General features: G+C 41.3%; 2 protein-coding genes across 2 annotated transcripts; both read left to right on the top strand.

Annotated features, from left to right (window-relative positions):
- Positions 1 to 5,855: 5,855 nt before the first annotated feature.
- LOC147863075 (uncharacterized) lies at positions 5,856 to 6,407 on the top strand. Its single transcript, XM_087321767.1, has one exon. The coding sequence runs from the start codon at positions 5,856 to 5,858 to the stop codon at positions 6,405 to 6,407; it is 552 nt and encodes a 183-aa protein (XP_087177893.1).
- An 8,825-nt stretch (positions 6,408 to 15,232) lies between these two features.
- On the top strand, positions 15,233 to 19,272 carry LOC147863074 (TOM1-like protein 4). The gene is made up of 9 exons (XM_087321693.1): positions 15,233 to 15,451; positions 16,260 to 16,338; positions 16,517 to 16,615; positions 16,718 to 16,831; positions 17,105 to 17,205; positions 17,292 to 17,367; positions 17,911 to 17,996; positions 18,081 to 18,254; positions 18,347 to 19,272. Exons 1-9 carry the CDS (start codon positions 15,300 to 15,302, stop codon positions 19,011 to 19,013), a joined length of 1,548 nt encoding a protein of 515 aa, XP_087177819.1. The 5' UTR covers positions 15,233 to 15,299; the 3' UTR covers positions 19,014 to 19,272.
- Positions 19,273 to 22,877: the final 3,605 nt, after the last annotated feature.

Genomic DNA, 22,877 nt, shown 5'->3' with positions numbered 1-22,877 from the left:
CCCTTTGACAATAGCTGTAATCACCGGACTACTAGTGTCCACCACCGTCGGTCCCTCCTCCGGATTCGAGAAGAGGACTGGTGCCGGTGGGGCTATACCGTCTGTCATGACCGTTTTTAGTCCTTCCGTAAATCGCGGCACGAGCTGCAAGAGTCTTCCTAATGGCAACGTGATCTGACATTCTTGCAGTGCTTGCCATGTCTCGTTTTCTGTGTGGCTACCGCCGGCACTCCCTATGGTATTCGCCTTTTGTCGTTCCGAGTCCGCGACGTTCCTTTCATTGGCTTCCTTCACCCATTCCGTCGCCTATTTTCGTATGGCCTCTTGTGTTTCCCACTCTTTGGCCATGCCTTTCGACCGTGTGGTTACTTGTTGTACATCCGCCACTTCCGGAACCACCATATTAACTGCTGGTCGTTTATCGTAGCTCTTTGCCGGGCACTGGTTACTGTAGTGGCCTTCCTGCCTGCAGTAGTAGCAGTACTCTTTACGGGTATTGCTGGATTCAGCATTGCTGGTAGCCGGAGTCGGTCCCGTAGTGAGTGGTGCGTTTTGTGCCGGTTGGCTCCTTGGGGTTCCATGTTCCGGGTCCCTAGTGTGACCACCTTTCTTGAAATTACGTTTCTTATTATTCTTATTTTTATTTCGGTAGTCCTGTCGTGGTGGATCGTAACATCGGTCGTAGTCCTCCTGGTGCCTTCGGTAACCAGGGGAATGGTCTCTGTCGTATTGCTCGTGTCGTCTGTTGGACTCCCGATAACGGTCCGATCGCTCATACCGGTCGTAGTTATCATGCCGATCCCCGTACCGGCCATCATTCTCTTGTTTGTCTCCGTACCGGACATCCTGTGCCGGTCGGTACCGGTTCATTCTTTGCCAACGATCTTCGTCTTCGTCTCGGCTGCTTCTTGGCTCGATCCGTCGGACGGGTGGTGCTCGTCGGTTTAACAGGTTATACTCGCACCGGTCCGTTGTATGACTCTTGGATTGACAAATCACACACTGGGTTCGCATGGTGCACTCCACTGCCGAGTGTCCGGCATTCAAGCAGATTGTGCATTGAATTGCCTGCCGGAACCGGAGATCTTCATCGGTGGGTAACGCCCGTTGCAGTGCTCCCAGTGTAAGCCATGAGCTTGACTTTTCCATTTCTCTGACCCGGTCAATGACCTGGTCAATGGTGCTTCCTTGAAAGTCGATCACCGTACACACCGTGCGTAACGGTTCCCGGAGTGCGTTTAAAAATATCGTCCGTAATTCCTCCTCCGGGGGTGCACGGGCAAGCTGGCTATGCATTCGTTGGAAACGGATGACGAATTGGGGAATGCTTTCCCCTGCCTCTTGTCGGATCGTATAAAACAGGCCCACCATTGTCGTCTGGTCGACCTCCTTGTGGAAAAAATGCAAGAATTTTGCTTTTAATTCTGCAAAGGTTGTGATGGTCGCCGGGTCCTGCGTCCGCCGCCATCGTGCCGCTGGTCCTTCCAACGTGACCCCGAATTCCGCTATCTTCGAGCGTTCTTCTTCCTCCGGTGTCAGTCGCTGGGACGCGTGATTTGCTTCCCATGTCTGCTCGAAGGCATGAACATGCGCTTCCGCGTCCGGATCATCGCGATACTTTGAGTATTGGAACGGCATGTCGTCGTCCAGTATTAGGCCGCGGTTTAGTGGCGTTTGTTGATATCTTTCCGGTTTTCTCTCCGGTTCCACTTCCGGTTCTTTTGCTGGTGCTTTTTCCGGTTCCTCTTCCGGTTCTTTTTCCGGTTCCTTCACCGGCTCTTCTTCCGGTACCTTCGCCGGCTCTTTCGTTGGTGTTGGTGGCTTTGCTTCTTCCACTTCCGGTGTTGGTGGGTTGACGGCTTCCGTTTGCGGTTCCGGATAGCCCTGGTCGAACGGTTCCGGTTCTGGAGTCGGCACGGTATCCGACCCGTCGTCCTCCGGGCCGCCGGGGGTATCGTTGCTGCTCCGGTAGTTCGTGTGCACGTTGTATCCCCCTTCGGAATCCGATTCGTAGGCTGAAAAGGCTTCTGCCTCGTTTTCTCCGCTTGCCAGCGCCTCGAGGAGGCGTTCGGTTTCGCGGAGACTACTTAGACCGCTTCCGTCGTCCTGGTCGCGAGTTTGCTGTAACCGAAGAGATTCCTCCGCAACTCTCCGGATCTCGTTGGAGAACGAACGATCCGAGCGAATTTCGTGCGTTGCTTGCTGGAAAGTCTCACGCCGTCTTTGCCGTTCGGCGAGGCGTCGAGCTCGGTCTGTAACCAGGTCGTGCGTTGGTCTCGTCATCCATTAAGCCGTCGTTCGCTGCGAGAAAGCAGGAATCGTGGTCGCCAAAACTGTGTTGTTCTCTGACCGGACAAGGCCTAACACAAGGTGTCACGGAGACACTTCACCAAAGGGTGATTACGGCATAGGATTATGACTCAATGATTACACCGACCTAAGTAGGTTACACGATTAGAGCTCTTTTGTTAATTACACGCGTAAGATATAACAGTAAGTACAGAACGGAAATCAACACAGAAGTATAAACACCATACGCTCTATTAATTATCCGCTGCGATTACAATGGGCTCCGGGCCTTTAAATAGGTTTCCGGTCCGTAGTACAAAACGGTGCCTATCGCACCTATTCGGGATCCGTCCGGATCTGGAACGGCATACCGTTTCCAGTCCGTCCGTCCATACTATGCTTATTTACAACCATACTTAATTAATTCCTTCACTCCGTATTTTGGACTTCTTGCCGGCCGGTAACAGGAGGCCATCCGGGAACTGCGACAGGCACAAGAATCGGTAGAACAGGAAATGGTGGTATCTCAACGAGTGAAGGCATCTCAATTAGAAAAGGTGGACCTCGGTATCGATGGAGTGTTGAAACCAATGAACGCGGCAAAATAATTACCACAGGAAGAGAAAAGGACAATGATTGAACTGTTGAAAGAATTCCAAGATGTGTTCGCCTGGTCATATAAGGATATGGAAGGATTGGATCCCCAATTGTACCTACACCAGATCAACCTTAGCAAGGAAGCGAAGCCGGTGGCATAGCGACATTACCGGATGAACCCAAACTATGCAACAAGAGTTAAGGATGAAATCGATAAGCTGCTGAGAGTCGGTTTCATCCGACCGGTAAAACAAGCAACCTGGCTGAACCAGATGCCTATAAAAGGATCCGAAGAACAATGTATTACGGGACGGAATGAATATAAGTAAAGTTGTCTTTGAGTTTATTCTGTACCCACGTACTTTCCGTTCTATGCTTATTGTCTCATCTTACGCATGTAATCAATCCAGGTATGTTGTCAATCCGGAACTGATCAGGAAATAGTCGGAACTTATTATATTTCAGCCGGAAGCATTAACCCCGTAACCACCCCTTTGGTGAAGTGATCCGAAAGGACACCCTGTGTTAGTGGCTAATCCGGCTCAGGATTAACACCACATTCCATGTGAACCCAAACATCGAATGGTTTTTGAACTATTCGACCGACCCAGCGACACAATCCAACTCGGCAATGGGCAGGAGTGCATAATCGCAGGGATTGGAGAGGTCCCCATCCGACTGCCGAATGGCAACATGATCACCCTACACCAAGTTCAGCACATACCCGATCTGAAGAGGAGTCTAGTCTCCATCGGCATGTTAGCCGAACGACTCTCAATGAGTCGGCATGGATGATCAGTCGTAGAAACCTAAGAATCAGAAGTGGGCACAAGTACAACAACTTGTTCCCAATGATAGCGATCAATCCAAAAGGGGCCGGGAACATAGGCGAAAAGACTGACCCGAAACTATGGCATGGCCGACTCGGCCATATGTCTCAAGTTGGACTCGATCGGTGTTATTGGGTGGGGGTTGAATCCATCAACGGCTCCACCCCCCTCCCAAGGGGGTTACATGAGAGAGAGAGAGAGAAGGAAAGAGAAACAATGAGAGTCTGACACAAAATGGGAGGGAAAAATCTATATTTCATTACATACCCCATAGGGGTTTTATATAGTACATATTGGAACGGTTACATAATGTGACCATTGCAAAAGAAGACCATTACATATTTATCCTCACTCACACTCATATACATTACACATATACCACAACCCCTTTAACATGTTTTACTCTTATACTGGCGGTTGGCTACATTTCGAAACTCCAAGCAAAAACAGACTTGTCGATACGGGAAACAAACCCGAAGTCCACACTCTCTCTATTATGAGACGGTATGACAACCCCTAGAGCTCGTTCACACATATATATGTGGGTCTATGCTTGAGCGATCACTAGGTGGTTCCCGATAATTCATCACATTTGTAGGTGATTGTACACAGAAGGTTTGGGCCTACTTGATTAGGTCGAAAGACGAAGCGCTCGAGATCTTCACTCGGTGGATCGTTGAAGTAGAGAACCGGTCGCGATACAAAGTGAAGAGACTCTAATCCGACAATGGCGGTGAATACACCTCCACGGCCTTCAAACAGTACCTGTCTAATAAAGGGATCCGGCATCAAAAGACCATTCCATACACACCCATGCAAAATGGAGTGGCAGAACGGTTCAACTGAACAATCCAAGAGACGGTGATGACAATGCTTCAACAAACCGGACTAAAGTTGGAGTTCTGGGTCGAAGCATTGTAGACGGCAGTTTACCCGATAAATCTATCGCCATCGAAAGCAATCACGCTTGACAGGCACTATGGTTAGGCAAACATCTGACCTATGATAGACTTCGTATATTCGGATGCGAAGTCTATGCATTCATCCCTAGGGAGAAGAGGACCAAGTTGGCACCCTATGCAACAAAATGTATATTACTCGATTATGGAACCAATGGGGAATTCGGCTACAGGCTATGGGACCCAGAGAACAGGAAGTTGATCCGGAGCAGTGATGTAGTCTTCAATGAAGGCTCTATCCTCTTTGAACGGAACCAACTGACAATAGTGGGGCAAAAGGTCTCTTTCGAAATCAACAGAGACATCGTCGAAAGACCAGCTCATCGGGCCGAATCAGCAATTTGAGATGGACTCGAGTCGACAGAATCAAATATGGGAGTTGGTCGAACTACCAGTGGGAAGGAAGTTGCTACCTTGCATAGGGTCTTCAGGTACAAATATGTATCCAACTCTGAGCCACCCAAATACAAAGCTCAGCTTGTTGCGAAGGGATTCAAACAAGAACATGTGGTCGATTACGACGAGATATTCTCACCAATAGTCAAGATGACCACCCTTTGGCTCCTACTCGGAGTCGTGGTGACAGAGGACCTAGAGCTTGAGCAGCTAGACGTCAAGACGGCTTTTCTACATGGAGATCTGGAAGAAGGCATCTACATGTCTCAACCGGTAGGCTTCACGGCGACGAGGGAAGAAGGTCTCCTCGTATGTCGACTGAAGAAAAACCTCTATGGCTTAAAACAAGCGTTGAGGATGTGGTATCAGAAGTTTGACTCCTGCATCTGACAGCTCGGCTATTGTCATGAACATCGACTTGAATTTTAGCTTTAGGTTCTTGTATATATATATTTCTCCTAGACAAACTTTAGATTTTAAACCTTTGTATAAAGAGTGGTATATAAGACTGAGTATGTAAGACTCAGTATGTAAGACTTGGCATGCAAGAATTAGTATGCTTGATATTATAATATGTAAGACTAAGCATGAGCATGCTTATCATGCTTCACTACATGTATAAAAAGGGTTGATCTCCCTTGTTAACATCAAGGAAATCAACACCAACCATGGAATAGATATTCTTACTCATTGTCATCAACTTCCCCATCTCTTTATCTTCCAATTGTTCATCCGTGACAGATTGATTTCCTTCCTTCCTTTTCTTCTTTCTCAATACACTATCATGTCAGAATCATCTAGTAACCTTGAGCAAATTTTGGGGTTCTTGCAACAACTCCAACATGAGAATGCCAACTTGCGAAACTCCGTCCAAGAACTTCAAGCAGCCACAACGGTCATACCTCTCCTGATTATTGACCCTTCTTCGAAAGAACCCAATGTTAGCTTGCTAGATAAATTCGATGGAACAAGGTCACGGTTAAGAGGCTTCATCAACCAGATCCGCCTTATTATTCGCCTTCAACCCCGACGCTATTTTGATGACTTTCGACAAGTCGAGCTCATCGGCACATTGCTGACAGGACAAGCCCAAGCTTGGTTTGCCCCTCTAGTGGAGACCTCTTCGCCCCTCTTGACCGACTTCCAAGCATTTCTTATCGAATTCGAAGCAACTTTCAGGGAGACCGACAAACGGCGAGTTGCACTCAACAAATTATATGCATTACAACAAGGAGAACGTGCGGCATCAATCTATGCATTTGAATTTCGTCAACTCACTTGCAATGTCGAATGGTATGGAAAGGCCCTCCTCGATCAATTCTGTAGAGGATTATGAGGCGAGATAAAAAATCTTTTGCTTAACTTTCCTGAACCCACATCTTTGAATGAGGCTATTTCCCAAGTTGTGCGTTGCGATAACCGTCTTTTTGAGTTCCGGCAAGAGGAACGTCCTCACTGGATCCATCCACCTTGGCCAGTCGCTACAGAAGTCACCTACCATGGTCGACGGCCCCGATTCCCATGTCATCCTCCACTTCATCTTCAACTCCCGCCATAGATTCTAGCTCCCCAATGGAGATCGATCGAGTTCACTACCAACCATTGATGAACGTGCAATGACAACATCGACGGGCCAACAATTTATATCTCTATTGTGGCGGCCCCGACCATTTAATCCTCTCTTGCCCAAAAAAGGGACCCCGTCAAACACCACATCGTGTGGATGGGGTTGACATTTTCTGTCAACAGGAAAACTTTCTAGTTGCAGTAGGGGTTGTGCATCTGGACCTCAAGAATCGACAATTGTGTCAAGGGCCCAATCAACCGACTGCCTCGACAACAAGCTTCATGCTTCCGATCACTCTTCAGTTTGGCTCTATCACTCTGAAGACAAAAGCTTTGTTGGATTCTGGGGCTACTTCATGCTTTATTGATATCATGTTTGCACAAACACACAACATTCCAAGCAATAAAATAACTGTCCCGATTCCAGTTGAAGTGATCGACGGTCGAACGCCCTCTTCTGGTGCAATCACAGATACAACAATTCCCTTGAGTCTCCACATAGGAGGCCACCAGGAAGAAATCATTTTTAACCTCATCACATCACCTCGACATCCTATCATCTTGGGGTTATCATGGCTCGAGACTCACAATCCAATTGTGGATTGACGATCTCACTCACAAGCGATTGCTTCCACTCTTCTTCAAGCCAATGCTCTGCCATTTGTTTGGATGCCTGCTCCAGTGAGGACCGTGTTAGCATTCGTTCCGATTCCCATTTCTACTCTAGTGAGAACCGCATCAACAGTTGCTCCCACTCATGTTTTGGAGGCAACTCCCATTTCTGCTCTGGTGAGGACCAAGTTAGTGGTCACTCCCATTTCCTCTTCCACGAGAACCGTGTCAACGGTTACTCCAATAGAAACAACATCGATAGTTACTCCCGCTTTGGCCTCGGAAACAGTTTCCACTCTTGCTCAGGTAAGTGATACAGTGTTGATTGCATCCATTTCTAATTCTAAGGACATGGCGGTCATGTCCACTCTATACATTGCCCTATGTACTAGCTCATTTCCATCAAAATACAATGACTTCTTTGATGTATTTGAGAAGAAAAATGTTGATCGTCTACCTAAACATCGCCCATATGATTGTCCAATTGACTTGAAAGATGGTGCTTGTCCTCCTTTTGGCCCTATCTATGGGTTATTTGAACCTGAACTCAAGGCCCTCAAAATATACATTGAAGAGAATCTCACAAAGGGATTCATTTGCCACTCAAAATCTCCAGCTGGCTCTCCTATCCTATTTGCCAAAAAGAAAGATGGAATGTTACGCTTATGTATCGACTATCGCGAGCTCAATCGAGTCACTGTTCGAAACCGCTATCCACTACCTCTAATCCCCGAACTCCTCGATCGACTTCAGGCTGGGTGTATATTCTCCAAAATCAATCTCAGAGGCGCCTACAACTTGGTGCGTATCAAGCCTGGAGATGAGTGGAAAACGACATTTCAAACTAGGTACGGGCATTTTGAATACACGGTAATGTCATTTGGTCTCACAAATGCTCCTGCAGTTTTTCAACATATGATGAATGATATCTTCCGAGAATATCTGGACCAATTTGTGGTCATCTATCTCGACGACATACTTATCTTTTCACAGGACTACATAGAGCACACCAAGCACGTCCGACTTATCCTGTCCAAACTTCGGGAACATGGACTTTATGCAAAACCTGAGAAGTGTGAGTTTGATCGAACCTCAATTTAATTCCTCGGGTATGTTATTTCATCTTATGGTCTCACTATGGACAAGAAGAAAGTCACAACGGTTCAAGAGTGGGAAGTCCTAACCAGGGTCAAGGATGTGCAATTATTTTTGGGTTTTGCCAACTTCTATCGTCGATTCATTCAAGGATTCTCTACATTGGCGCAACCCCTTATAGCACTCACTCGGAAAGATTCTCCTTTTTTCTAGACTCCTACAACCCAACTGGCATTCGAGACACTAAAGAAAGCTTTTACCTCGACTCCAGTACTTCTACACCCAGATCTGACCAAACCATTTACGATCGAAATGGATGCCTCTGACTTCGCCATCAGTGTCATTCTCTCTCAATCAGATAACAATGGGATCCTTCATCCTGTTGCCTTTTATTCTCGAAAGTTCACACCCCCTGAGATCAACTACCCAGTTTACGACAAAGAACTCTCCGCCATTATTGCCTCCTTCGAAGAATGGCGTCCTTACTTGGCGGGCGCCCAACACTGTGTCCAGGTGGTGACCGATCACAAAAACCTTGTCTACTTTACCACTACTTGCATTTTGAACCGGAGGCAAGAACTATTGTCGACCTTCCTAGCTGATTAAGGCTTTGAAATTGTTTTTTGTCCTGGTGCCCAACATGGTAAAGCTGATGCCCTATCTCAGCGTTCACAATTCGAAATCCGGCCAGGAGATGCGATCTACAATCAACAATCACATTGTCTCCTACAACCACATCAAATGCAACTCTTTGCAACTTATATGGGCGTGGATGAATCATTACTCAATGCAATAGCGATAGATACTCCCAACGACAAATTTGTAACAAAGATTAAGGAGAATCGAGTCAACAACTCAACCATAAAGGAGGTACGAAATATCCATGAACAATTTATGTTTCGGGATGGTTTTCTTTTTCGGAACAACTTAATGTATGTCCCAGATGGTCCTTGTCGTATCCGTATCGTGAAGGAGTGCCATGATGATGTCCTAGCAATGATGTCCTAGCTGGACATTTTGGTGTTGCAAAAACTTTGGAGTTAATCTCTAGAAGTTATTGGTGGCCACAACCTTGGAAACTTGTTAAAAAATTCGTGAAAACATGTGATACATGTGCCCGTGCCAAAGCAGTACATCCTCGTCCCTACGGTCTACTTCAACCTCTGCCAATTCCAAATAGGCCATGGGCCTCCATCTCGACAGATTTTATCACCGACCTTCCCAACATTGAGGGATTCAATTCAGTACTGGTGGTGGTTGATAGGTTCACAAAGATGGCACATTTTATTCCATGTTCTAAAGCAATTTCAGGGATGGAAACAACAGATCTATTGTTAACGAATATTGTGCGCCTTCACGGTTTACCGAATGACATTATTTCTGATCGCGGTCCCCAATTTATGTCTCATTTCTGGAAACGCCTCTTCCAGACTCTTGGAACTTCCACAAAATTTTCGACGGCCTTCCATCCTAAGACAGACGACCAAACGGAACGAGTAAATCAGATCCTCGAGCAATATATCCAATGTATAATAAGTTATCAACAAGATGATTGGATCAAATTTCTTCCAATGGTTGAGTTTGCCTACAACAATACTCTCCACACATCAACTAGCGTAACACCCTTCTTCGCAAATTGTGGGTTCCACCCACGCTTTAGCATAGCTATCCCTACTGGTTCTGTGAATCCATCTCCTAAAGAATGAGCTCATCTGATGAAAGAAGTGCATCATGACCTATCCCTAGAACTCTCCATTGCTCAAGAACGACACAGAGAGAAGGTTGATCGACATCGGCGGGTTGCACCTGGTTTTAAAGTTGGTGACATGGTCTGGCTATTACGTCGGCATATTCCGACAACTTTCCCATGCAACAAACTCGATTACAAAAAGTTTGGTCTATTCTGCATCATTGACAAAGTCAACCCTGTGGCTTTCCGTCTTACGCTTCCATCACACTACCGAATTCACAATGTCTTCCATGCATCACTTCTTGAGCTCTATCATCCATCCTCAATTCCAGGAAGAAGCATCGAGCCCCCCCCCCCCCCCCCCGCCCCCCCCTGTGGCTTTGGCGACTGGGGATGAGTATGCAATCGAGACCATTCTAGACTCGCGTAAGAACCGACGGAATCTCTAGTATCTAGTCTTGTGGAAAGGATATCCCATCTCTGAGGCCACATGGGAGCCCGCTAGAAATTTACTCAATGCCCAAGAAGTGGTTCATGATTTTCATCTCCGATATCCTGACAAACCCGCACCTTCTTGAAGTCGGCGTTTAAGGGGAGGATAATGTCATGAACATCGACTTGAATTTTAGCCACATAAATTGACATGTTGGACCATGGTCTTGCACACAATGTAATGATGTCTAGAAATCGTGTTGTTTGACTATGATGTTGCTCTCTTCATCGTGTGGTGGTTTTATGAAAAGTGTAACAATCAACTAACCACACTTGATGAAGAGTGGAACATCATAGTTCAAAACTAACCAAGTAGCAATCAACTAACCACATGCACATACAAGTTTGTATAGAACTCACTCCCATTATATCATATGAGCGTGCAACATTTTCATTCAAACACATCACGTGAAAGGTGTAACATTTTATTTCATATTTTCTTAATTCTCCAATGTTTCTAACAAATCATGAATTATGCTAAATTTTGATGGCAAACATATCCTCTATATAGATCTCCTCAAAAGATTGGCAACCTCTTAATAATATTGCATATACCATCCTAGAGTGAATGGATAACATCCATTTGAAGAATTGTTCCCATTCATTGAAACAAGCTTGAAAAAATGATAGGTTTTCTTGAAATATAGAGAACATAAAAAGATCAATGCTATTATGTGGGCTCTCCTTAAACGAAAAACATTGAAATAGATCATTGCATATGGGGCAAAACTGATTTTACTTTATTTTTATATGGAAATGCAACATTGATGCATTTTGCCTAAAGCCTATTTGAAAGGGAGATGTGTATACACACCCAATATATACATATATTTTTTATTAAATGCATGCATCGAAATGTCCATTATAATATGAATGATTGAAGCATTGACTTCACAATATGAATAGTACAAAGTTTGCCTCGTAAACGCGTTGAACGAAATGATGAGAAACTCAAACTTGGGTCCATATCCCAACTAGAGAATATATTCAATGAGTAATGACAAAGGCATCCAAGGACCCTCACATCACCATCCATCTAGTGTTCCCACATCACCCCCAACCCCGAAGACAACGCTCTAGAATTCATTGACTAGAAAAGGGATTCTTAGTACATTACCAAGCAAGTGGCCCCGATACTAAAAAGTCAAGGAGGAGGTACCATGGTTTAGCACTAAATTCAAGTAATAGGGAGTTGAATGGAGGCCCTTGTCCATAGACTCGATAGAGAAAATTTGCAAAAGGTAATGAGCAAAGGGAAAGATTGCAACAAGATCCAACAATAACATAAGAAAGTGAATTAGGGAGAGACATTTGATAAAGACGATCACACAATGTGGCAACACTCCATACTCTATCAAGGGGGTATCCATAACCAACTAGTATATGCATAAGGGCTTCATAGCGAAGTGAGAATTGTGATAACATTATCGACAAAGCAATGCGTCAAGTGTGTATTGGAGGTGTTTGGGTTTGAAAGCATGAATATAATATGAATAAGGAATTGATGAGAGAATAATTGGGAATGTAGGACAAGGAGAATGCTTACATAAATATTGATGTTAATGCCCATTATTTTCACACCATCGCCATGACCCATGACATGTTATTCATCATCCACACGTTGGAATGATGGTAAAATGATGGAATGACTTGCTGAAATATTTTCTATGTTTAAAAGTTTTTTTGTGGTAGTGGTGGGCGATGGTGTTCACAGGACATGCCATATTGAATAATGTAAAATATTCAACTACACACCTTTTTTCAAGTTAGTTGTTGATTAACAAGAATCATGTTGAAATGAGTACATTACTCTTTGATATTTCATGGTTGGATTTATTATTTGTAAGGATGGAAACTTCGAGGCCAAAGATAAACCAATAAACCCTATCCTCTCGCTTTCAATGACCTTGTAAGGTTATAGAGGATGTGCATATAAAGCAATCCTACTATTTTTTGCCTTAGGATAATTGGATTCCATCACACACTAAACTTTATAGCTGTGTTTCACATGACTAGCCCACTTTCGTTACAACACATCATTTATGTTATTCGTCACTTTATTTCCATTGGTACACACCAAGATTTAGTTCATAACGTTATCACTTTGTGAAATGCTTTACTTCAACATATCATCCTATTTCGAAATTTTTAAATCATCATTAATTGTTTTTATCTAATAGTGGACACCATGTGCATCTTCTATAAAAGATTAAATGAAAGACAGACAATCTATGATATATATGTACTCATGAACAATACTTTCTACATATGTATGATACCTCCTGTGAGTTTTGGTGCTTAGATATGTATTTCCATTCTAAAGTCCTTTTGGTTGATCTCATGTTTTTCACTTAAATTTTAAGTTGTTTCAATGGTCTCCTTTCATAATGTCACATGCCCAAGATGATATTATTTTGAAATGTACACCCCACAATTAAATATGAAACATTTGATTAGAAACTCGACTATTTTGTTGATGCTAGATTCTACAATATTCATTGTAGTATTAGGGCTAATATATGTAGTGATAACCATAATTGCTAGTAGAATAACATTGCATAAAGATCTATTTGTCTACCAATATATCATCATGGATTATGAGGCATCCGATATGATTTAAGCTTCTCAGTTTTAAATACGTGCAAGCATATTAGGCACATGAAATGACCATAGGAATGACCACAACACTCACATGCCTTGAGAAACCACCATCCCATTTGTTTGTCCACAAGACTTACATGAAGAGCCACCACTATTCTAAGATTGAAAATTCTTATGATACACCATTTCACTTATCTAAATGTACATCTAAAATGGACTAATGACAACCATTACAAATCTAACAAATGTTGCAACTTATTATAGACATACATACATACATACATACATACATACATACATACATACATACATACATTATGTATATATCTATGTCAAGAGATAGATAGATAGACAGATTCTATTATTATCTTCAAAGGTGAAATATTACCTATGAGACCAAATATATTACATTTCACGTAATACTTGTGAAAGTGAGTAGTGACTCTTGATGTTCAAGAACTATACCAAAGAATGGTGCAATCAAGAGTGCACATTGTGATTGGATTGGTTTTGGTTGAAGATGCGTGGAAAGCATAGTCGAATTTGATCATATCATGCTTTCACCCTATGTACAAAGGGCTTAAATCTTGCATAATTTAGCCTAGATTGAGATATCTTTGTTTATAAACATCATCCCTATTTATATATGTCAATTAAAAACAAAACAAGCTTCAAATTCTGTTTTTAATATAGTAGCAAAAGTTTAATCCAAAATATTTTCATTTTCCTAGTTAAAAAATGTTGTAAGCCCCGCATAAAGTTTCTTCTCGAAAGAACGCTCGTTCTCTAGTGGAACTCATGAATTTGCTCAATTGTGAAGGCCAAAGTAAGGTACTCTTTGAAAATCAAAATGATCTATTTGGCCCTAATTATTGTGTGCTCTTGGATAATCATTTACCCTATTCTTAGTGACATGAGTAGGAATGTTCTTCATTGGTTGCGAAAGATTATATTCCACATTATCCCACGATATCCACAGATTCATGACTTGAATCAAGAAACCCCTTCCTTGAGTTGAGGATTTCAAAGTGTTACCTCCAATAACATGGTAATGACTTGTTGCTCATTTACAAGAGGTAAATATAATATATCCCATAATGCAATCATTAAGCGCAAACAAATCACACATATTATCGTTACACGTGTATATATTAAAGAGAGAAATCCATTGTCGAGGTGCACCTTTTATATAAAATATGTAGATAGTGTTTTTGCATAGACATGACAAATGGGGTTCAAGAGGATATAGTTCTCTTACATTCTTGCATATGCTCGTAAAAGAGGATGATTTATGCCTTCCTTCATCAATGCGTTGCTTCAACTACTAAAGAAAGTTGGAGAGCATATATTTTGTGGTGACTAATTCTTTATCATTTCCACACGGAAAACATTTTTAATGGAGAGATGGAACATTGGAGTCCTTTAACAACATGATGAGCGATTGGCATGGGCAGAGCATATAAAGAAACGAAGAGGGTGCTTTTTTTGTGGGAGGGGAAAGGAAGGCCAACTCTTCTTTCGTGATATGGCATGGGACATGATAGATGGTGCACACACGTGCTGTACTGGCAAATGGGAGTGGCGATGGGCAGATGGTGGGGGGCAAAGACGATGTCTCCAGGGTCCGGAGAGAGGGTCAGGTCAGTGAGGACGGAGACCGAGATGAAGGGTTGGAAATGAGTAGCAGATTGCTTGCTTCATGAGGCTCTGATGTGTGTGTGTGTATGGGACAACATTTGAAGATGTAAAATTGATGTCTTATGTTTGGTTTTGGAGGCCATTTTTTGGCACTCTTTTAAAAGATGCCTCATTTTTGCACTTCCTTTTTTTTGTCTGGTTTTCTAAAAGTCAGAAAAAGAAAGAAGAGAGAGAGAGAGAGAGTGGAAAATCAAAGCCGTTTTGAAAACAGAAGAGTAGAAGACAAGACAGGACAGGACAGGACGAAGAAGAAGAAGAAGAAGAAGAAGAAGAAGAAGTCAGAAGCGACCCTACCCTACCCTGTTACTTTTTTTGCTCCAAATTTTCAATGACCCCTTCCGATTCCTCTCCGCGCTTTCCTTTAATGTGAAGAAGCAAGCAGCCTTCCTCCTCCTCCTTCTGGAATTCCCCTCTGTTTCTGATATCTACCTCCATTTCCCATCCGAAGAAAACAAAAGAAAAGAGAACGGAGTGATGGTGCTCAAGAAGAAGATGAAGGCAGAGATACCATCTTCCAAGCTGTTGGATATGCCAGGACTCATAGAAAAAGCCACCAGTGAGCTTCTGAATGCTCCAGACCTGGGGATGAATCTGACCATCTGCGACTTTCTCAATTGCAACCCTGGGTAAGTTCATGCTCAACATGCACATGCTAGTACATAAATGAAGTAAACGTGAACGTATGTACATATACGTGTAGCCACGTCTGCATATGCATCTATGTTTACGAGTTTGTATTGGTACATTTCTGTGTATATATGTCCGTCTATGTGCCCATGTAGGCATATTTTTTTCTGCATGAATGCCGATCGATTAGAGGCATATTGGTATAGGTATATTTGTATGTGTATCTATGTTATGATGTCCACATACCCACACGTGTGTGTGTGTGTGTGTGTGATGGCTGGATACATGCATACATCCACGTGTGTGTGATGTGTAGAGGCATGCATGTTTCAGTGTGTGTGGCATATATCATCTATATACATCCATGTGTGTATGATTGTATATCTAAGGGCAAAAGCAATATTTTATCTGGTCAATTTCGAAATTATAATAGTTGATCTATCCAACATTAGTGTGCATATAGTATATATGGGTTAAAAGCAAGCAAGATTTTGTCTAGTCCATGTAGCATATGTAGTATGGGTATGCCTTATATCTAAGGGAAAAAGCGAGATTTTGGGGTTTATGTCATTCTATGGAATTGCAGAGTTACATATATATTGGTATAATCATGTAATGCGTGTGGGGTTTTGTTGTAGTGTAACTTGAAAATTGAAACTAAAATGGGAATCTTAGAAGAATATTAAACGGGTGGTAGAAAAACATAGATTGCAAAAGAGCATTTGTAAAGAAAAGCGTAGTTTCATTTACTTTAAGAAATCGTCCGTCTCTCATATAATGTCAGAAACGTGATAATTTGCTCTATAGATATGCACGTGATGTCGTGAAATCAATAAAGAAGAGGATGGGAAATAAAAACAGTAAAGTGCAACTACTGGTTTTAACAGTAAGAACTCAACTTAACTCTTCCATCAAATTACTATCTACAATGAAGGGAATGGTGATACAAAATATAACAATATGTGTACATGCAATATTCTTATCCCTACATAACATTGATAAATATATTTTCATTTTGGAGTATAGTTTGAACTTTCCATGATTTATTCTCTTTGGTAACTTAGATTTTGGAGATGATTATGAAGAACTGTGGGGAAGTAGTACACGAGGCTGTTGCAGAGAAGGGTATTGTTCAGGATATGGTTAAAACTGTGAAGAAGAAGGTAAGCAGTAATTTTGCTGGATGAATTATTGATATATTTGTAGCTAGTTCATTCTGTATTTGTTACTTTTACTAAATTTGTACACAATAATAAAACACTTAGGCTGACATGGCTGTTCGAGAAAAAATTCTGCTGCTTTTGGATTCATGGCAAGAAGCCTTCGATGGGGTGTCGGGAAAGTACCCACAATTCTACATGGCATGTGATGAGCTCAGGGTAAGCTATATTCTCACAAACATGCATTATTATCAAATGATATTTACACCCTGAATGTGTACACTTTAAATTCCAAACTTTGTACACGTAAAATAGATTGTGTGGGTGGAATATGATCTTCAAATCCATTGATTGTTGGAAACTAATGATTATTCCAACACATCAATGTTCCAACAATGATTATTCCAACACATCAATGCTTAACATACTTACTATGAATTCTAGAAAAGCTCAATGTGCGTCAATGTTATTTTTGTTGTCTTTTTAAAACAGCGGTTTGGTATAGCATTTCCTGAACGGAATTTGGAAAGTACTATTTCAAATTTTACACCTCCTGTAATGGTGGGCACAACAGTCGAGGATCCGATCTGGCAGTAAACTATGACACACCCTAAACTCTCTACTGTCACTTACTTGTGTCATCAACCAAAGGAATCTTATGTTCTGTTGCCTGTGCTAGAGATGTGAATGGTATCCGTGGAAAACTGGAGGTTCTGAATGAAATGCTCAACGCATTAGAGCCTTCTGATAAACAGGTAAATGTTAGATTCTGGAATGACGTGCTTGTGCTACTTATGATATGACATTTGTGAATGCATAGTTTTTTAAATCGTACTCTAAGATGGCATAACTCATGGAGTTAAGTACTTTTAGATGATGTTGGACATTGTTTTGAGTAGTCCTAGATGGCATAGTTCATGGTTTTGTAGAACTATGGGATGGCATAGTACATGGTGTTCTGAGTTCTTTTAATGGCATTCTGGTCTAAATGGTCTTTTTACACTTATTTGTGGCATTATAATGTACATGATTTTCTAAGTACTTTTAGATGGCATTATGGTTTCAACTTTCAATGATATTTTAGTACTTGTAGATGGTTTGATGGTGGCGAGTAAATGTTGTTTTGGGTATTGTTATATTGCATCATGGTTTCTTTGGTACCTATAAATGGCAGTAAGTGACATATTTTTTGCTATTTTTGGATGGCATTATAATGTTTTTAATACTTTCTAGATGTCATTATGGTATACAAGATTTTTTTAACCCTTTAGGTGATATTCTCATGATGGCTTCTGTAGGCATTTCGAGATGACTTGATAGTGCAACTTGTTGAGCAATGTCGGATTGATCAGAGGAGTATACAACAGCTTGCAAATTCTACTACGTAACGCTCAAATACTTGTTCGCCAGCTTCAAACTGGAACTCATATCTCTCGTGCTCATTTATCTTTATTCTCTTCTTCTTCAGGGATGAAACCTTACTGTTCCAGATTCTTTCTGTGAATGATGATGTTCAGCAAGCATTACAAAAGTATGATGCTATCACACCGAATTTCCAAATAGATGAGCACACAATGAGATCCATATCCATTACGATTGATAATGATGATGAAACAATTGATCACTGCCAGCTGGCTCACAGGTAACTGTAGAAAAGCGGTTCAAAGATGCAACAGACTTTTCAACGCCGTCTTTTCTTTTCTAAGATGTTTGTATGAATAAAATATTATGCAGATCAAGATCAAAATCTGGAGGAAATCTGGCTTATAACAAGGGCCAGAAGCTAATTGCTGAACACACACTCCCTCCAGTGTTGTCTATGAAAAATTTGAATATAAGTAGAAATTATGTGATAGATCATGTCAATTATGATGATGATAAAGCAGTATCTCCTATGGAGGCTATGCCAAGCACATCATCGTCGTCGTCTTCATCTTCGCAGTACATCTCTGATATTTTTATGATGGATAGTGCATCACCACAATACTATTCACCAAGCTTGATGCAAAAATCGATACCACCCACTGCTCAATACTCGGTGCTGATTGATGGGGAGGCTCATATAAGTGATAAAACTGCTAGCACTAAAGATCCTAGCCTTCCACCCCCTCCGATACGCCATACGGAAAGAGAACGATTTTTTGAAGAAAGAAGACAAGCAAATCATAAACGCCAAACTTTTAGCCTATCTCCAAGTGCTCTGGAAAAGAGAGAAAAAGAGCAAACCCTAGAGGGTTACAATAGACACACATCGTCATCTTTATCTGGTTCTCAGATAAAGAAAACTGCGTCATTTGAAGAAGAATCTTGTGCGAAGGGGAGGCTGTTTGAGGGTCTTGTGGATTTCAAGGCCATAAGCAATAGCCGTCCTATCCCAAACACAAGGAAAGGGGACCTGTGAAGTGATCTATCTGAAGTTAGGATCACTTCTGCGATTGTGTTGAAATTGGGTTCCTCTGGGGTTATTTTTGTGAAGTGCATATTTTTTCGTATGTGCCAGCCAACGTAATACTCTGATTGAGTCCTTGTATGTGATATGTATATATTTTGTTGGAAACAAGAGACATGGGAGCTCGATAAGAGGTAGAATGCTTCCTATAAAATAACAATGTTGCTGCAGTTTCTACATATTATTCTATATAAAGTGGAGCATTGAAATCTGTTAATAGTTTCTATCTGTCCATACGTTTAATGTTTGCATGTGCCCATGGTGCACTAAGTAAATTGTGGTCTCTCTCCTTTCATTAGAATGGATAATTTGAGATTTTCTTGGAAACACTGACAATCATTGTATATTTTTTTTCGTGAATTAAAGTGATCATAAATGATATTTCAGACATCTCTACATGCATCATCTTGAGAATAATGAGTAATGGTATGATCTCGTATAGTTTGTAAGTGAGTATAATAACATCTTATGTGGATAGCCATGATGAATTGCAAAATGAACATTCTCCGTTCATTTATTCTCGAGAGTATACATATCTCAACACTCCCCCTCAAGATGGGGCTAGCTAGCCGTTGGGGTGGCACTTAGATAATGTCTTCATGAACATCCATGTTTATGATATCAAATTGCATGGTGAAGTATAGGTGATTTTAAATAACTTTTTTGTTAATTTATAAGCTTTTGCATGGATGTGACAAACACTCATGTTGGAAGACTGCATTGTTATATCAACCGATAGTGAGCTGTGAAGAGAGTTGCTGAAATTCTAACAGATGGTACACTGGGTTGAAGGGCTGCATAGTAACCATTGAATAATCAACAAGATACGCTGCTTGGAGTTGGCCATGAAAATGGGACACGGGCTACTTGTAGGAGGCTATTGGTGACCTTGTTCATGGCATTGCAGGGTCCTCCCGCTACCAAAGTCTCACTCTTCGAACCCTACATTGGTGGTCCACATTGGCTTGCACCACACTTTATCATGGGGGGTAGAATAGGAGATAGCTAGTTTGAGGTAGCATGAAGAGATAGAGAGATCTCCTATATGTCTAGAGACTAGAGTGTAGATTTATTTGGAAGTTTATTTGCTTCGGGATTTTCTATGACAAGGTTTCGAAGACCGCTGTCCCTTGGGTCTTCCCAAAGGCCCAAGCTGGAATTTTGTGTTGGTTCTTCCACATTTTTCAGGTAGTGTATAAATGACAATAATATGATGTCATTCAGAGAGAACAACACAATAGCAATAAGAATAACAATAAGAATAAGAATAACACAATCCATTCAGAGAGCTGGAAATGCCATGCTTTATGGGATTCCTCATGGCCTAGTTTGCAGACTTCTTGTACTTCTCTAATTTGGCAATGAAGCCCATGCTCTTAGAGGTGGGTGAGGATGAGGAGGACGTGATTGGTGTGTTTTGTCAAATTCCTGTAGAAAAACCAAGATGTCATCTAGATAGTGATGAATTGGTTCATTTATTCCTTGGAGATGTTATGTATCATGTGCTGAAAAACAATTAGACGATTTGTGAGTTCGAACGGCATCATTCATTGTATACATACTTAGTATGTTTGGAAGGCCATCTTCAATTCATCGTCGGAGCTTGAAACGAGCCAAAATGATAAGCCCCACAGAGGTCAAATTTGGAAAAGATTATTTATTATACGTATCCATTCCGAAGGCGACCAAGAAGTTTTGCAGACCGGTGCGGTGGCAAAGCTTGTACTGATTTTGAAAGGTTAGTCGGTTCAAGCCCTAATAGTTAGTGAGCCTGCAAGGTTCTATTGGACAAATAGGATGGTAGGAGATTTAGAATTGTAGATGTAGCTCTTGCAACGGGTTGAGGACAATGCTAAAGTCATAAGGACAAGGCCCTAACGAGTTCTTTTACTTTGTTGGGAGTAATGGCCCATTGCTGGTGCGATGATTAAGCCCCGACTTGCAAACAAGGTTGGGGACAAGCAGACATCGGCAATGCGGAGGGAGGGACAAGTCCAACCATCGAAATAGATTCAAGTGAAATGGGAGAGAGAACGGAAAACATGTACCGAATGTAAGTTGCCATAGAACAACAAAAGCCAACACAAGAATGGCAATGCGAGCTAGTGGAAATAAGGGCAGATATTAATATTGGAGGAAAGACCAATTCAAAATCAGGTATGAAAGGGGTTTGGCATAATTGCGTGTCGACAAGGAGGACCAAAACACAGACGGGAGCGGCATCGAATGGTGGCATGTCAACAAGGATGACAATTTAAACAAAAACCGAGTGCAACATCCAAAGCAAGCCGACAATGAGGGTGGCTAAATCTGATGGAGCAAGCCAAACCAATACACTTGAGGGTTGTGTGCCATTGTCATGAATTGACTTGATTATGTTAATCGGATAACTTTAAGTGATTTTTAAGGAGGCAAGAGTATACTCAAGGAATCAATGAATAAGTTGTATTTAATATAAATGTGATGTTACAAGAAGATGATGAACCGGATGAACCAAGAGATGTCATATAGAGAGGGCTGGTGACTAGTTGAAGTTAAATGAGGCAAGAGTATACTCAAGGATTTAAGGAATAAGTTGTATTTCATATAAATGTTATATTACAAGAAGATGATGAACCGGATGAAGCAAGAACTAGCATATAGAGGGCCCATGCCTAGTTGAACTTAAATGAGACATGAGTATACTCAAGGAATCAAGGAATAAGATTTTTTTTTTTCCGCATACAAGCTATGGGCCTGGGTTTGGCACAAACCAAACAAAATTGTTAAGCCATGGTTTATCGGTTTGAAAATAATTAACAATTTCGATTCGTTTCAATTATTATTAAATGGCTTGGTTTAAGTAGCCTAGTTTAATGGTTTTTTACTTAAATTTTTTTGTTTCTCTAATGGTTTAATGGTTTGATGGATTTAATTATAGTTTTTTGCATATTGTTTTTTTGGTTTAATAGATTTTTAAAAAATTTAATTAATTTGACTTAAATGGTTTGATTTAGGTGATTAAATGGTTCGGTTTGGTTTCTCACATTTCCTTAAATGGTTTGGTTTGGTTTTAAATTGTTTTGTATAAATAGTTTTATGAAGTTCGGTTTGGTTTTACGGTCAAGAAACTCAACCAAACCGAAATTGCTGGTTCTCCCCAAAATCCGTTGAGGTTTTGTAGACCTCACATGAATCGCGTCATCTATCTCTTATTAGGCCCATACCTAGCATAAACAATATTACAAGAAGATGTCTGGTTGGGCTCATGACTGGTAATGAACTGAGATGATTCGATGAAGATGCTTTTTTGAGGCCCATCAAGTACTAATAATGGATAATGTAAACCATGTGGTAGTTGTTGAGGATCTTTTGACCGAGAATAAGTATCACATGAGTTAACGAAAGCCATCAATAGTTCCTGCTTATCAGTTCAATTGTTTTGAACATTCCTAAATGTCCAACCATAGGGAAATCATGACAAACATGGAGAACTTCAAGATAATGTGTACCATGAGGAATAAACAATAAGCCATGCCAATATAATAACCAATCAAAGGTGTCATAGTCATGTCTACTGAATGTGGATGGTGGTGGTTTTCATGAAGTCAAATTCTTAGTGACATTTTGTGCCATTATATTTGTATCTAGTAAGCTTTGAATTGTACCTATAAAAGCTGTGTTTTTGGGTGCTGAAAAAAGGTCATGGTTACAAGTCTTAAGTGTTAAAAACCAAGAACAATTTGTGATTTTTGGTATAAAAAAACCTCCCCTTCTTTTGGTACCAAGTAAGAGACTCATGAAAATGCATTTGAATGTTCCCGTAGATGTCTTGTT

This window comes from Azolla caroliniana, unplaced genomic scaffold, assembly GCF_043228905.1.
Source record: "Azolla caroliniana isolate FFs.n. ecotype wild unplaced genomic scaffold, voAzoCaro1.0.p SCAF_6, whole genome shotgun sequence".
NCBI classification, from domain to species: domain Eukaryota; kingdom Viridiplantae; phylum Streptophyta; class Polypodiopsida; order Salviniales; family Salviniaceae; genus Azolla; species Azolla caroliniana.
The sequence above is the reverse complement of the archived record's forward strand: the minus strand, read 5'-3'. Positions and strand labels throughout refer to the sequence as shown.

Coding starts and splice junctions, on each gene's coding strand:
- LOC147863075 (XM_087321767.1), top strand. CDS start 5,856: ATGTCAGAATCATCTAGTAACCTTGAGCAAATTTTGGGGTTCTTGCAA.
- LOC147863074 (XM_087321693.1), top strand. CDS start 15,300: ATGGTGCTCAAGAAGAAGATGAAGGCAGAGATACCATCTTCCAAGCTG. Junction 17,997..18,080: donor CAGCTTGCAAATTCTACTAC/GTAACGCTCAAA, acceptor CTTCTTCTTCAG/GGATGAAACCTTACTGTTCC. Junction 18,255..18,346: donor CACTGCCAGCTGGCTCACAG/GTAACTGTAGAA, acceptor AATATTATGCAG/ATCAAGATCAAAATCTGGAG.